At 42.8% G+C, this 16,994-nt stretch overlaps 1 protein-coding gene across 1 annotated transcript in view; it reads left to right on the top strand.

The window, feature by feature from the left end:
- LOC126355702 (ice-structuring glycoprotein-like) overlaps positions 1–16,994 on the top strand; it is an 83,167-nt gene that overhangs the window by 50,613 nt on the left and 15,560 nt on the right. The window contains exon 3 of the mRNA XM_050006071.1: positions 15,946–16,227. Within this exon, the coding sequence (XP_049862028.1) occupies positions 15,946–16,227 (282 nt within the window). The remainder of the gene's footprint in view (positions 1–15,945; positions 16,228–16,994) is intronic.

Below are 16,994 nucleotides of genomic sequence, written 5' to 3'. Positions count from 1 at the left end.
AGTGCGCCACGCCAGTTAGACGTCCTGGGAAAATGAATGGTCCAATAAAGTGTGTGTTGATTCCACACATTTATGCTAAATCGCTGCTGGAAATTGCGTTGCACTGTTGCATGTGGGTTTTCTCCAGACCAAACGTGCATCTTATGTAAGTTGTTTATGCCATCTCGGTTCTAGGCGCTTCAGTCTGGGACCGCGTGACCGCTACGGTAGCAGGTTCGAATCCTGCCTCGGGCATGGATGTGTGTGATGTTCTTAGGTTAGTTAGGTTTAATTAGTTCTAACTTCTAGGCGACTGATGATCTCAGTAGTTAACTCGCATAGTGCTCAGAGCAATTTTTTTGTGCCTCATCAGTAAATAAAATCTATTTGTGTAACTGCCGATTAGTATTTAAACAGTTGCACAAATTCAAGCAAAGGACAGGATCTCTCCGATGTAAATGATGCACTTTTTGTTTATGGTAAGGATACAGATTATTGTACTTCAGTGTACCTCACACCTTACATTGTGAAATGCCTAATCGCTGAGAGGTACGTCGTGTACAGTAACCGGGCTACGTTGAACAGTAGCCATAATATCCTCATCACCGTCTTCACATATCGAGCGCTCGTACTGATTATGAACGCTAGGTAGAGAGCCTGTATCCCGTAACATTCGAAATACCCCATTAATGGTTCGTGCACTCGGAATCCTCTGAGTTGGATAACGTACGCCATATTCGTTAATTGCAGCCGTAGCATTATCATCACATTTCCATAAATAAACACCATATCGGCGTATTCCTCTGTCGGAAATTTGAAACGAATCTCTATTTCATAAATAATCTGCAAACTAAAACAGTTACTATGTCGTTTCACTTAAATCCACTGTTGTTATTATGTTCTTTCACCGAACAATACAGAAAACTAACTCGTTTCAAGGTAAGTAAACGATTGGAACAACTCATTCATGGTTGCCAACAATGGCATAAACGTTTCTACATTCTTCATGAAAAGTAGAAAAAATTACTTGTATAATAACCTTTTCCTCTCTGGATGTTCGGGAACACTACTGCAGACACACGTTTGGGACATGTTTAATAGAGTCTACCTCCAACAGTTTTTCGATGGCCTCAGATTAGTGAAGTTGCTAAATTTCAGGCAAAATCTTTTATTAGCCGTAGCTCTGTAACTAAACAGTTGTGGACATATGTTCATATGAACTTTTTTCTTTAATTTTACTTGTAGAATAACACATTAAAATATCTGCATATCTTCGTGAAACGCCCTGTATAAAGCAAAAAGTGTCTGGCGCAGTTGTTAGATCGGTTACTGCTGCTAAAATAGCAGGTTACCAAGATTTAAGTGAGTTTGAACTGGTGTTATAGTCGGTGCACGAGCGATGGGCCGGCCGAAGTGGCCGAGCGGTTCTAGGCGGTACAGTCTGGAATCTCGCGACCGCTACGCTCGCAGGTTCGAATCCTGCCTCGGGCACGGATGTGTGTGATGTCCTTAGGTTAGTTAGGTTTAATTAGTTCTAAGTTCTAGGCGACTGATGACCTCAGAAGTTAAGTCGCATAGTGCTCAGAGCCATTTGAACCATTTGAACCAACCTCGTATAGCGCCCGGAAAGAACGAAGACGTGTATCTTTCCGTATGAGCTATGATTTCCCTTATTTTATCGTGGTGATCGCTTCTCCCTATGTAGGTCGGTGTCAACAAAATATTTTCACATTCAGGGGAGAAAGGTGGTGATGCCCTTGTGTAAGCAACGAAAGGACTGGACACACACTGTTCATGTCCATCCGCTCTCTCGTAGGACAGAACTGTCAGTGCCAGTTCGTAGTGCTCATTAAATCTGCCACGCAGTGTATCCGTTTTCCTTGAAGACCACGTTTATGTTTGCTCGTCCACGCTTGTGATTTCAGACTCAGAGGACGTACCCTACATACCAGGGTTTCTATTATGCCATTGCTCTGCGATATATGGTGACAGGTAAAAGTTCGTGTGAGTCTTCTTCCAGTACAAACAGTGGCTCAGGGATCCATCTGCCTCTCTCATCTAAATCTACAAGGATACTGTGCAAATCACATTAAAGTGTCTGGTAGAGGGTTCATCACCCACCTTCACAATTCTCTATTATTCCAACCTCGTAGCCGGCCGGAGTGGCCGTGCGGTTCTAGGTGCTGCAGTCTGGAACCGAGCGACCGCTACGGTCGCAGGTTCGAATCCTGCCTCGGGCATGGATGTGTGTGACGTCCTTAGGTTAGTTAGGTTTAATTAGTTCTAAGTTCTAGGGGACTGATGATCTTCGAAGTTAAGTCCCATAGTGCTCAGAGCCATTTAAACCATTTGAACGAGCGATGGAACACATCTCCGAGGCAGCGATGAAGTGGGGATTTTCTCGTACTCCCGTTTCACGAGTGTACCATGAATATCAGGAATCCGGTAGAATATCAAATCTCCACCATCGTTCCGGCTGGAAAAAGGTCCTACGAGAACAAGACCAACGACGACTGAACAGAATCGTTCAACATGGTGGAAGTGCAACCTTTCCGCAAATTGCTGCAGATTTCAGTGCTGGGCCACCAACAAGTGTCAGCGTGCGAACCATTCAGCGAAACGTCATCGAATTGGGTTTTCGGAGCCGAAGGTGCACTCGTGTACTCTTGATGACTGCAAGACACAAAGCTTTACGCCTCGCCTGGGCCAGTCAACACCGACATTGGACTGTTGATGACCGGAAATATGTTGCCTGGTCGAACGAGTCTCGTTTCAAATAGTATCAAGCGGATGGACGTGTACTGATGTGGAGACAACCTCATGAATCCATGGCCGGCCGCGGTGGTCTAGCGGTTCTAGGCGCTCAGTCCGGAACCGCGCGACTGCTACGGTCGCAGGTTCGAATCCTGCCTCGGGCATGGATGTGTGTGATGTCCTTAGGTTAGTTAGGTTTAAGTAGTTCTAAGTTCTAGGGGACTGATGACCACAGATGTTAAGTCTCATAGTGCTCAGAGCCATTTGAACCATTTTGAATCCATGGACTCTGCATGTCAGCAGGGGACTGCCAAGCTGGTGTAGTCTCTGTATGGTGTGGGGCGTGTGCAGTTAGAGTGATATGGGACCCCTGACGCGTCTAGATACGACTCTGACAGGTACTTAAGCATCTTGTCTGATCACCTGTCCATCGTTTCCGACGGACTTGGGCAATTCCAGCAGGACAATGCGACACCCCACACATCCAGAATTGCTACAGAGTGGCTCCAGCAACACTCTTCTGAGTTTAAGCACTTCTGCTGGCCACCAGTTCCTCAGATTCACAAGCTACGACATGGTCGCGAATGAAACAGTGACCCAAAAAGAGAATAAATTTCCTTTACTTTACGTTTATAGTCACAATTTTTTATTTTTATAAAACAGATCTGAAGATGGTCATTATAGTCTGGAACCGGTAGTCTGATGGCAAAAAATTTGTGACCATAGACGTAATGCAAAGGAAATTTAAACTCCTTCAGACATGAACATTACTGCGCATATCTCGGATGCCTTGAAACTTGTTATTCAGAAGAGATATTCACCCCTACTAAATCTACGTATTCAGAAAAATACAGCAGCAGAGAAGGTTTCAGGAACACAAAAACTGGAAACTGCTCACTGTTTCGTTCACCTGCGCTTAAGAGTACGCAAAACATGCCTAAAGAGTACGTATTTAGCAAATGTCACAAATGAAAGCAACATCATCGTCAAATGAAGAGCCACGATCTCCCACACTTACTGCACTTACTCACAGCATTCAATCTTTTCCTTAAAGCAGACTCCTTCGTACTAAGAGCAGCGGCAACCTTTGTTTGGTTTCTCCATTTTCAATTCGTTGTCTGGCCTCAATGAGCAGCTCTCCAGTTTAGAAGAGCTTCCTGTCTGATTTTCGTACTTAATTTGACGTAATTTAGAAGCAAATCCCATCCTTCGGACTCCACGACGCACTCGAGGGACACAAATTTTGCAGTTGTGCCCTAAAGAGAGACCGAGCAAGATGGTGCAGTTGTTAATACACTTGACTGGCATTCGGGAGGACGACGGTTCAAACACCCGTCTCGCCATTCTGATTTAGGTTTTGCGCAATTTTTCCAAATCAGTTCAGGCAAATGCCGGGATGGTATCTTTGCAAGGGCATGGCCGATTTACGCCCCCATACTTCCCTAATCCGATGGGACCGATGACCTCGCTGTTTGTCCCCTGCCTCAAATTAGTCAACCAACCGACATTAAAGAGAACGTTAAACGCGAGCTCTTTCCTACATTAACAATGATTCCTAGCAAAATCAGCAGATGGCAGCACACGTCACATTTGCAAAACATCTGGATGCAATATGGTAGGTTACTAACCACCCTTTAAAACGCAATCAAGAATTAAAGGCTACTGCTCGTGTATTCTTTCTATAACTTATGCAACAGAGGACCAGAACTGTACCAAGAAAGTTGAAAAATGACTCTTACCTGCTTCACTTCGGAAACACAGGATTTTCTCCCACAACTTCTGTGAGGTGTTTCTGATATCACTGTGAACAAATTAAGTCAGTGGCGAGGTGATCAGTTTAGTGAACTGTCAGGAACCAAGCTGCGCTCTTTTTGGGACTGCGCACTCTTTGGTACATTTACCCTAAACAGTTCTGTCTTGGAAATGGATCTCAGTATCCTTGCACGATTGATTCCACCACTCCACTGTATATTGCATGTTTATTTTACACAGGATCGGCGACACACTGCAGCCCTGTCTAAGTCCTTTCGATGTTTGGAATTGTTCACTCAACTTTCTCATTACTTTAACAACTGCGTACGATTGCTCGTATATTTCCTGAATTAGGGCTATCTGCAGTAGTTATGTACGTATATACGCCATCGCTCCTCATAGTGCGTTGATGGGTGCAGAACCATACGCTTTTTCTAAATCCACAAATATTAAGTGTACTTCCTGACCCTTAGAAAGCCCTTTCTCACTTGCTTGTCTAAGGTTAAAAATATCCATACGAGATATTCCTACCCAAAAACCGGTCTTGTACACTTATGTCTTTCCCCAATCTCAGTCTCCAACCTGTTCTTCAGTATAACGATAAAATGTCTGTTGATGGAAGCCCTAACACTAATCCCTCTATAAATGCTTGAGTGCTTCTTGTTTCCTTTGTTGCAGCTTGCAGATACGTGTGATTGGCACCACTCTCGTTTTGGTATTCCCTCTCCCTCCACAATCAGACTGAATCATAAGTCACACCAATTAAAGAAGCCTATATTTTTACAGTTCTGTTATAACTCCTCCCGGTTGAATTGCCTTTCCTTTTCCTTTATCAGTATCCCCTTCACTCCTTACTCTAACATAGGTACTGTGTTACGTAATATAATGTTTTGTTGACTTTTTGTAGTTTGTACTTGATCTATCAGAAGTTCTTCAAAGTGCTTTTTCGACTGTTCAACACCTGTAGATGTAGGTTGTATTGTGGGTACGGGATTGTTTGTCATTCGTATCTTCCGTAACATCCTCATGACTACCACCAGCCTTCTATATCCAAGTGAATGCTCTGTTTCCCATGCCTCTTCCTCATTTCCTGTCAATTTCTTAGCCTCTATTTATATATCTTGCGTCTATTCCAATCATTTTACCTCCAAGAGCTTAACAATACACGATACAGCATCTTTTTTTTCCACAACCACTTTCGCCAAGTCCATGGTCATATTAATAGCTTAATACCAAAATTAAAAAAAAATATAATTCTCTTTCGAAGCCATGGTTATTAGAGACGGAAGTAGTAGCTCCATTGTAGGTGCCTAATGGGCAGAAGTGAAGAATGGGAAGACGGAGGTTGGGGTGGAATTCGACCTAAGAACCATTTCCACATTCGACTGAAATCTATTATGGCAGTCATAGATAATGTAAATCAGGATGCGAGGACACGTATGCACGTTCCGAGTGGGAGGTCATAAAAGACGAGGAAAAATCTTTTATTTGACAAGCGTGACGCACCATTCACTCGGAGGTGATTGAGGAAAATTATCGGAAACCTGTAACTGGATGGCCGTATCGGAATTTGAACCCCACTTCTTCCAAATGTGAGTCCAGTCCAGCTACTGACTTGGTTTGGTTGTAAATTCTTATTGGGGAGGTTCTACAGTATTATTATGCCATTTACTTCGATTTCGCTGTTTTGTATTTTATTCTTTTGCAGTCGCACATCTAGCGCAGCGGAACTCTCTGTGTTTTAATCTCTCTCTCTCTCTCTCTCTCCCTCTCTCTCTCTCTCTCTCTCTCTCTCTCTCTCTCTCTTTCTCTCTCTCTGTCACACTGTCTCTCTCTCACACACACCGTTATTTGAACGAAAAACGTAATTGGAACAAAAAACCGTTGTATGGAACAAATGTACCGTAATCCCAGCATAGAGACATGATGCAATCGCCCGATACACTGACCGCCAGACTCCTTTGTTTTAAAGTTCATTCTTCGCCTGCGGGGAGTGGTGAAGGCAACACTCGTCAGGAATGTCGCATGGGCACAACTACAGGCTGCGCGACAATGGAACACGCACTGTCCGGCTGGGTGAAACTAGACTGTTGCACAGTTTTTCAAAGAAAAGTTTTGTCAGTGTTAAATTGTTTCTATTTGTCAGCAAAAATGTATTAATATTCTTTGACCATTTATTTTTCGGACGCATTTGCATGTTTGGAATCGATTATTCCACTTTTACATTTAGCAGTTATTAAGTACTCTTATCTACCATATATTTCTAGATCTTGGAACAGCCGAAATCACACTATTCAAATTGTATGGCGACTTTCATATCAGTTAATAGTGTATCAACAGACGAATCTTTGCAATCTAACTCTTTATTATGTTTGAGTGGGTAGAGTTTCAGAGCATAGCATGCTCCGTAAACGGAAGTTTTATATATTGTTTCATAGTTTTTCACGAAAATACGTTTTGCAGTACTCGCTTTTGGTGGCATTCTGTAATCATTTAATTATTTCATTGTCTACAAAAGGTCGATAACCATCCCGTCTGTTACACATTTAGCGATTTAAGGTTGAGGGACGCTATGTTTAGGCACCCTGTCGTTCCAAAAAGCTCCGAGACTGGATTAGTAAAAAAATAGAGAAAATCTAAGACGATGGTTTTAATGTATCTCGTTGTAACACTAGTATCGTTATTACCTACAATGGTCTTATCTAACTTCTTTGTCTGTTTTTACTTAAGGTGACTTCTGTGTAACCACGTTCTTTGATGTAACATCCATGGAAATCTTTTATTGATTATTTATGATAATTTATGTAATTGTAATTAACTGTAAATAATGTACTGTAAGAGAACGCAAAAGTTAACAATTCAATTGTAACACTGGTTCATGCATAGGGGAAGTAGGTATGTAACTATGTGCACGTTAGAGGGAAGTCCCTCCGTAACAGAACTGGCTAGGTGGAAATAGGAAAGGTGGACCTGGCTGTCGGACTGCAAAGGTCCTGTGAGGCATGTGTCAGTTGGTGGCTAGTAGGCAAGGGGTTCGATCTTGTGAGCTGAAAGGGGCGAGAACTGAAACGTTATAGAATATAGCCTCTGATGCGGAACTAATGCGTCTTCTTATTCGTGACATACTTTGGTAAGGTCAGTACTATAAAAATTCGACTCTAAGAATAGTATTTCCAGAGTTTGTTACACGGGAAGACCCATGGATACTATTGCCGCCTTTCTTTTAACATAGGAGATCGATGCTGCTATCACCTTCATCTCGAATGTTGAGTACCGTACAACTGCATGGATCAGTTACGTGGTTTCGATTTCATTAATAACGTCTTGGTATTACCTTTTATCCGTAACAGGGTCTTATCGCAAGTGCTGCCATGAATCCGAGTATCCTATTTTAGTGAACGGAAAGGCAATAATCGTCCTTAACTAAAGTTAAGTTGTAAAGTACGTAATTATTTAGTGAGCATAAGTTTTGAAATACTCGACATAGTTTTCGTCAATGGAGAGTTAAAGTTACATCAAAGTACAATTACTAAGACAAGATTCAAACTAATCAGTTCAAAGATTTTTCCTATTGATATAATAGTATTTACAATTTCATGTGTTATGTAGTTAATAGTTTTTCCACATTGTGTTGTGACTATAAAGTGTTCAGCCCCGATGTGAGTCTACCGATATATTAGGTGCTGGGTCCCCATGCTAAAAATCGAGCCTGATTTAAATGTCGTATTACAACTGCAATTTAGAATACGCCAGTGGCAATAAACATTCAAATTATACTAGATTAAAGTATCGTGTGTTCCATTTGAGCTAAACAGTATAAGGAAGTGAATATTCCTGCAGAATTCAAATAATAATCACTACAAAACCCTCATCAGGTTGCCTTCCATTCGGAAAGTGGATGCACTCAGCGACCGTATGTGATTTATAAATTACAAAGTGCAGCAATCAGTGGTCCTTTTTAGATTCTATTATACAAATCCAGATTTCGGCTATTAGCTAGCCGTCCTCAATGCGCTATTTTTTTTATTCTCAATACGTGTAAGTTCTTGTTGTGGGGCGTCAGTCACAGTTCTTGGAATACGACTCACGCCCGAACAACAGGGACTTACACGCATTGAGAATAAAAAAAATAGCGCATTGAGGATGGCTAGCTGCTAGCCAAAATCTGGATTTGCATAATAAAATCTAAAAAGGACCACTGATTGCTGCACTCTGTAATTTATAAATCACTACAAAAGATACAATTACTTAATAACTATTTCAATAATAGTAACTTCTTGTAATTAAACTGACAAAAGAACCTCTTGTTCAACTCAATAGTGCTCATTCAATAGTAATTATTTATCTATAATCATCATAACCTTCATACTGTAAGGTGCAGGTAGTGAGTGTTACTGAGAGCCGGTTGTTGCCTAAACGTATTAATACTCCTTCTCTGTAAGTCAGTCCCAACAGTTAACTTTCTTTATGAACCTTGCTAGTTCTGACTACAATTTTGCCTCTCCTCTCACGTAATTACAGTTTACTTGATTACTTATAGAACAATGGTTCGAATCCCATTTTGTATTGCCTCTGCTTGCTTTCAATAGAAACCCTTAGCGGAAAAAATTAGTCTGCTATCTTACCATTACGCACGATCACGGTCAAAGTACTATTCTTTCATAGGAATAACATTATCGCCATGTTACCAGTTTAATAATAGCCGGAAGTGGTGTAACGTGCTCACGTAGTCTCTCCCATCCCTTCCCCCCTCACCTGCGAACAACGCATAGAACGCACATACAACCATTTGAAACTACCTTCTTTGAGATGTTGTGCAACTCGCGTGTCACATTGGCTTGAAATTCGGTTGTGTCTTCAAAGCGTCGACCGTTCATGTGAATCACTGCACTTTGCGGTTTCCTACGGATTTTTTACTTTACTTATCTTTACTTTTTTTACATTACTTTTTCCAACGACACTCGAATGCTCTTGAAACCATAAGTAAAGTTGATTAATGCCATTTCATGTTAGCGATGAAATTTTTCGCAAAAATATTCTAGAAATGTGCCGAAGTCGAAGGCTAAATCGAGTGGAATCAGCTACTGCGCTGTAAAGCTGGACTCTCATGCCAGACTCCGTCGTTAAAAGCAGCGAGATGGTAACTCTACACAGCTGACGTTAAACGCGTTTCCTCTTGGTCCTACTTTATACGACGTAAGTAGAATGTCGGATACGAGTGTTGTAAATGGAACTATATGCAACCTTGTAGCCTAAAATGCGCTAAGACGTTATGGAATAAGTTGTGTGTTAAAAGAGGGAGCCCTAGAAATAAAAAATTGTAGTAGAAGAAAGAAAAAGAGTAACTGAGAACACTGGGTGTAAGCGGTCTTGTGATATGAAGAAATAAGGTCAGCTGAAGAAACCGTCACGGGCCACATCAAACCACTCACAAAGTTAGATGCCAAACAAAGAAAACATAACCCCGCTGATTTATTCTCCAACTCCACAACAGACGGACTGACATTTAGACTACATGAGCCGAACACACACTGCTGAACGTCTTGTAAACAGGTTAAGTTCTCTGAGCCTGTGGGATGGGAAACTGCAACTCCTGAGGCAACGTTATGCTTTGTAGTCAACACTGAATTTAGTCGTACAGTTAAGACCGCGTGTCGCTCCTGCTAAGGGAAGTAGTTTTTTGAACTCGTTCTGACCTATGAAGAACATTCCCCATTTTGCAGAATCATTGACCAAACTCTGGCAGATCATCGCTGCTGGGACTGAGAGCTTCCCCTGACCTGCATGAAGGTCTGCAGTGGTTCTGCGTAACTTGCGAAACAGCATCAGAAAGGCGCTTTTGTGGAATTTCTCTGAAAATTCACTACACTCTGCTCTAAACGAAAGAGCAAAGACGACATTAGCCTAAGTTTTATTCAGCATTCCTTCTAGTTATCTTTGAAAACAATACTCCTTTTTTATACAGGAATCACAAGAACGGTTTGACGGTCATTTTACAGTAATAGCTCCTCCTATCGCTTTCCACTTTACTTGTTTCTTTTTACCACACTGTTTGACCTTTCGGAGCTAGCGTAGCTGTGTCACAGAAAGGGATGCAAAGTACGTAAGTAAATTTTGTGGCATTGTACAAACGTACTCTCTCGTGGTGTAATGACTGATATGTCATTTAGGTCCATGAGTTCAGATCTGACACACATATAAGTAAGGATTTATGGATAATTTGAGCTCTCGAATCGAAGTGATTCTTACAGAGCGACCGAAAAGGAAAGGACACGGAATTGTCTCTATATGTGACTAATCTATCGTTGTTTACGGTAAACCAGTAACTCGTTGTGTATTCCCATCACGTGTCTAAATAACTGGTGCGAAAATCAAGCATGTGTTGTATGAGTAAAAGGTGAACGTGGTACGTGTTTTAATACCACCCATCTAACTAGTGACGTGAGACATTTATTTCGTTTCTGGGATGAATGGCTCATATGTTTGTCGACGATCACCCAATTACATGTTTCTTTCCTTGTATTCACGCTGCGACAGGATATTTTGACGCAAACGCTATGTTACATGCTTGAATCTGAACGTGTATGTAAATCTGAGGGATATCGCTAGATTTTCATCGTGATTTTAACAAATGTTTTACGCACCTTATGGCACATTTTAATAACCATCGTCTAAGGTCGCTATATAGTCCCACTATGACCGAAATTAAAAAAATAATAACGAACTGTAGGCCCAAAACGATTATTTTGGTATTTCCTGATGAAATAAATTCGGCGAATGGAAAATGTTTACATGCTCATGTCTAAAGCGTTACCTGGCTATACACCTGCCCGTACAGAAATATTTTTCTCGTTTTCAGTGAACTTTACGGGGTATTCCCAAATACTTCGGATAAGTATGAATGGCTCTGTGAGCATAATAGTTCGAATGGGAACCCATATCCGTGAGAGATGTATATTAAAACATTCTTTCATTAAACGAATTCAAATGAAGCTTCAGTGATCTACATTTAGATACATACAGGTTGTAAACCCATGTGATTTTCTGTCTAACATAATATTATAAGGGGAATGAATATTTATTTAGAAAAGAATATTTATTTCGACATTTTAACCAAGAACACTTTGTTCATTCTGCGGAGTGACGAACATAGTTCCTTTAGTTATTTTCTAGAGCGTTACAGCAACAAATTATATTTATTTTTAATAAAAAATTATTTTTTCTATTTTATATCATATAGCTGAAGCATTTGAACCAGCTGTGTACAAATAAATTTAAATAAAATGTCAATCAATTATAGTTAGAGAGCTAGGGCGTTTGAAGTCTTAGAGACGCGTGCAACGCGTTGCACATAATAGGCTGTGTTCAGGTGGATGTTCTGGTGGAGAAATGTTTATAAAACTAATATACATTTTACCAGATGCATGTTTCAGTACGCTTTCTAAACGCTCTGTGGGTGAGATGTAAAACTCATGGTGTCAGTGAACGACAAGTTCTCTCGATGCGGTGTCTGAAGTCATCTGGGATTGTATGTCCGATGACATACACGATTCTTTAGATATGTTAAAGTCGTGATCAGAACGTACACACAGTTCATTTTCTAATATATTGTATGTTATCTAGACATTTCCAATGGAAATATCAAAATATTCGATGTAACGAAGCCATTGCTCAAGTTATATATTGACGAGTTCCTCCTTTTCTCTTTCTTTTTATTTTTGAGGCACAGAGTACTTATACTGAGAAAAAAATATACTACTGGCCACTAAACTTACAACACCCTGAAGACAGCATCAAACTGCCATCAAATCCTCTTTCTTTATATTTTTGAGCCACAGTCTACTTACACTGAGAAAAAATATATTGCTGGTCACTAAAATTACACCACGGAGACAGTATGCAACTGTCATCCAAAAATCGTCATGTTTGGACATGCAAATAGCATTTCAGTGCAATCTCAGAAAGAAAGTAAGTAAGTGTAACGCCATCTACAACTGAATGAAAACAGTGTGTATGTAAGGAAATTTATGCAGGGGATTTGTGATTCAGTAATCGCATCTGAATGTTGTTTATTTGTGAGAAGATGGTGTTACGTCACTACAAGCATTTTTCTGAATTCAACAGCGCAATTTCCGTTGCCTGTCGGGACTCTGGATTATCGTACGGCGATGCTGCTGCTCACTTTGTTCAGGATGTCATGCGAATATGGACTCAGTGGGTCCAGAAGGATCATACTCAAGCCCATGTAGGATCACAACGGCTTCGCTCAACTGGCACTCAAGATGACAGACTTACTGTTCGCTCGGCCGCGTGGAACAGTACGGCCACGTCACGTACCTCGAGTCAGGAAATGGGCTTGTTTCCACCAAGATAAGTATTTCCACGCAATGTGCGATGAAGCCTGGATGGACCATGTACACAGCTTCAATCATTGCTGCTGCTTCCCAAAACGCCCCAGCAGAGATAGACTGACCGATAGTGTCGTGGCCAACAACAATGTACGCAGGAGCGGCAATCACGACGTATTCTCAGTCAAGACCCGGTAATGCGTACATCACGACGTACGCATCTGTATGTTGAGGCCTCAAGGTGAACGAACGTTGCCAGAGTGTATTCGTGATTGTAACTTGAGGCAATCACCTGGCGTGACGGTGTGGTGTGACTACCTCCCAATTGCACGTGTTCTACTGTTTCCCTAGCCAAGACATTCTTCAGATCTCTCAGCCACTGCAAAATCTGGTGCTGGATTACCGAGACACTGGCTAGCCAACACGTGCCAGCAATTACGATAGATATACTCAAGCACAAAGTTCAAGCTGCACGGAATGAGCTACCCGTAGCTGTCATCCAAGCACATTTAGACTCGATATCCTCTCGAGTAGAGCCATTGTTGCTAGCAGAGGTGCCAGCACTGTGTACTAAATATCGCACCGTGAATCACTCAGACCATCTACAAATTTAATCACGTATCCTTCCTACTGAACTGCACACGAGAATAAGTAAAATATAAACAGAGTGTAGCGTCTAATGAAAATTGTACCAAGGCCCAGATTATAACCTGGGTCTCCTACTCGCTAGACATATGCACTAACCACTGTGTCACCCTGGCACAGTGGCTTTATACGGCTGCACGGACTACCCTAGCACGTCTCCCTTCTCAATCCCAATACCCATTCGCGCTTCAACCAACTTGGTATTCCCCAAGAACTCAAACAGCATAGTCCGCAGCTCGTGGTCTCGCCGCCGCGTTCTCGCTTCCCGAGCACGGGGTCCTGGGTTCGAACCCCTTCGGGGTCAAGGATTTTCCCCTGCCTCGAGATAACTGGGTGTTTCTGTTGTCCTCATCATTTCATCATCATTCACGACAGTGGCGAAATTGGGCTGAGCAATGGTTGGGAATTTGTACGGGCGCTGATATCTGCGCAGTCGACCACCCCACATACCAAACATCATCATCAAACAGCATAACAGAGGCTCTCTAACTATATTGGAATAACACCTCATCATTGAACGAAACGGGCGATCCTGCCTGAAACCTAGACATAGATGCTTTTATCAAATGATTCTAGAGACCATCTCAAGACTCAAATACCTGTCGTTTCGTTCGATGCTGAGGTGCTATTCCGATACGGTTGGAGAACCTCTGCATGCCTGTTGCAGTTTATGGAGGATACCAAGTGGATTGAGGCTGAATGGTAATATGGACTGACGCGGGAGATATGTTAGGATAGTCTGTGCAGTTGTGCAAAGCAATTGGGTTGAAATGGTTCAAGCCGGCCTCGGTGGTCTCGCGGTTCTAGGCGCGCAGTCCGGAACCGTGCGACTGATACGGTCGCAGGTTCGAATCCTGCCTCGGGCATGGATGTGTGTGATGTCCTTTGGTTAGTTAGGCTTAAGTAGTTCTAAGTTCTAGGGGACTAATGACCACAGCAGTTGAGTCCCATAGTGCTCAGAGCCATTTGAACCATTTTTTTTTTTGAAATGGTTCAAATGGCTCTGAGCAGTATGGGACTCAACTGCTGTGGTCATTAGTCCCCTAGAACTTAGAACTACTTAGAACTACTTAACCATTTTTTTGAAATGGTTCAAATGGCTCTGAACACTATGGGACTCAACTGCTGTGGTCATTAGTCCCCTAGAACTTAGAACTACTTAGAACTACTTAACCATTTTTTTGAAATGGTTCAAATGGCTCTGAGCACTATGGGACTCAACTGCTGTGGTCATTAGTCCCCTAGAACTTAGAACTACTTAAGCCTAACTAACCAAAGGACATCACACACATCCATACCTGAGGCAGGATTCGAACTTGCGACCGCAGCGGTCGCGTGGTTCCAGACTGAAGCGCCTAGTACCGCCGGCTTAGTGTGACTGATCCATGTAAACAGTAAATACCTAAGGTCTGGGGATGTTGCTTATTTCGCACTCTATTTCCACAACTCTGCACTCTTACCAAAATTTTTGCACTTATAGAAACTTACAAGTTCAACTGAACGTTAAATATACAATACGATCTCTGACTTGGTTTTCTCTTTCCATTCAAGAGAGGGGCTGATAACGTTACTAGTTGAGCCCCTTTAATCAACGCACCAACCAACCAGTCTTCAACATAGATGACTCCACCAGTTGGAAATCGGTTTCGACAACCAATACTCAAATTTTGCTCATGTTCGATATGAAGAAATACATTACCCACCAAACAATGTTGATCAAAATCTTAATGGCTCTCTGCCAACGATAACGGGAAGCACCCAACTTGCACATGCAGATGCGCCTGGCCCAGTTGCTTTGCACAACTGCACGGACTATCCTAATACATCTCCCTCGTCAGTCTAAATTGCCATTCAGCCTCAGTCTATTTGGTATCCCCCCCCCCCCCTAAACTGGAACAGGCATGCAGAGGCTCTCCAACTGTATCGAAATAGCACTTCAGCATCGAACGAAATAACAGGTATTTGAGTCTTGAAAAGGTCTCTGGAATCATCTCCGAATTTAAACTCAACCAGTATCTGTTGAACCATATCGATGGGGCTGTTCGTGCAATAGTTCCCCAATCGAGCAACCTAGCGCTGATAGCGACAACACTCGAGTCGCCAAAGCTCCACATTCCTGCCGGCCGCTGTGGCCGAGCGGTTCTAGCCGCTTCAGTCCAGAAACGTGCTGCTGCTACGGTCGCAGGTTCGAATCCTGCCTCGGGAATGGATGTGTGTGATGTCCTTAGATTTAAGTAGTTCTAATTCTAGGAGACTGGTGACGTCAGATGTGAAGTCCCATAGTGCTTAGAGCCATTTGAACCATTTTCCCACATTCCTGTCGGTACCTTCCAGAACTACCTTCCAGAACCTCATTGACTCTCCTCGTGCATGTCTCGCAGCGGTATACCGTGTAAAAGGTGGTCACTGAGGCTTTTGACAGGGGGTGACATCAATGTGACTGGACAGTGTATGTTTGTCACTTAAGGTCGCAGATATAAACGCGATAGTGGAAACCCGCGCGGGAAGCGGCCTTTGCGGCGCGTCTAGGCGCCCTGTTGGCAGGGGTCGGCGACACGACAGGTTGTGGGAGGAGGCTACCGCGCGTTTGCCTAGGAATGCGAGCACCGCCGCCGCGGTCAGTGTCGCGGGGAGGGAGAAAGGAAGGCCGGCGGCCAGGCCCGACGCAGTATATAAGCTGGCAGGGCAGTCGGCGAGGCACAGTCGCCCACCCTCCACTGTCAACATGCGCGCTCCGGCTCTCCTGTTGGTGAGTTACGCCCACCGCTGCTACAGCAGCTCCTCAACGACGACCTAGCGTCTACTCACGCCTTACCTGAGACGTTAGAATCTGACTATACAATAACCTAATTATATTGATTATGTGTGTGTGTGTGTGTGTGTGTGTGTGTGTGTGTGTGTGTGTGTGTGCAAAGTATGGAGCTGAAGGTCGTCCAGTGTCAGCAAACGGGGAATATGTCTGAATCTGATTGGGGCCATGTAAAGTAGCCCGCCCGGAGTGGCCGTGCGGTTCTAGGCGCTGCAGTCTGGAACCGAGCGACCGCTACGGTCAAAATGGTTCAAATGGCTCTGAGCACTATGGGACTTAACAACTATGCTCATCTGTCCCCTAGGACTTAGAACTACTTAAACCTAACTAACCTAAGGACGTCACACAACACCCGCTACGGTCGCAGGTTCGAATCCTGCCTCGGGCATGGATGTGTGTGATGTCCCTAGGTTAGTTAGGTTTAATTAGTTATAAGTTCTAGGCGACTGATGACCTCAGAAGTTAAGTCGGATAGTGCTCAGAGCCATCTGAACCATGTAACGTAGGGGGGAGGGGGTTCTACAGGGGTCTGTTCAGTGTCCATTACTTCTCTTGTTATGTATCAATCATCTGTCACTAAACGTGACAGATTACACACAAAAGATATTCTCCTTGCAGATGACACTAATTTTACTGCGAAAGACATGGAACGTAAAGTAAATGAAGTAGCTAACTGGGTTGTCAGTATACTCTGGCAACACGGAATG

This window comes from Schistocerca gregaria, chromosome 3 (assembly GCF_023897955.1).
Source record: "Schistocerca gregaria isolate iqSchGreg1 chromosome 3, iqSchGreg1.2, whole genome shotgun sequence".
Classification (NCBI taxonomy): Eukaryota; Metazoa; Arthropoda; class Insecta; order Orthoptera; family Acrididae; genus Schistocerca; species Schistocerca gregaria.
The sequence above is the reverse complement of the archived record's forward strand: the minus strand, read 5'-3'. Positions and strand labels throughout refer to the sequence as shown.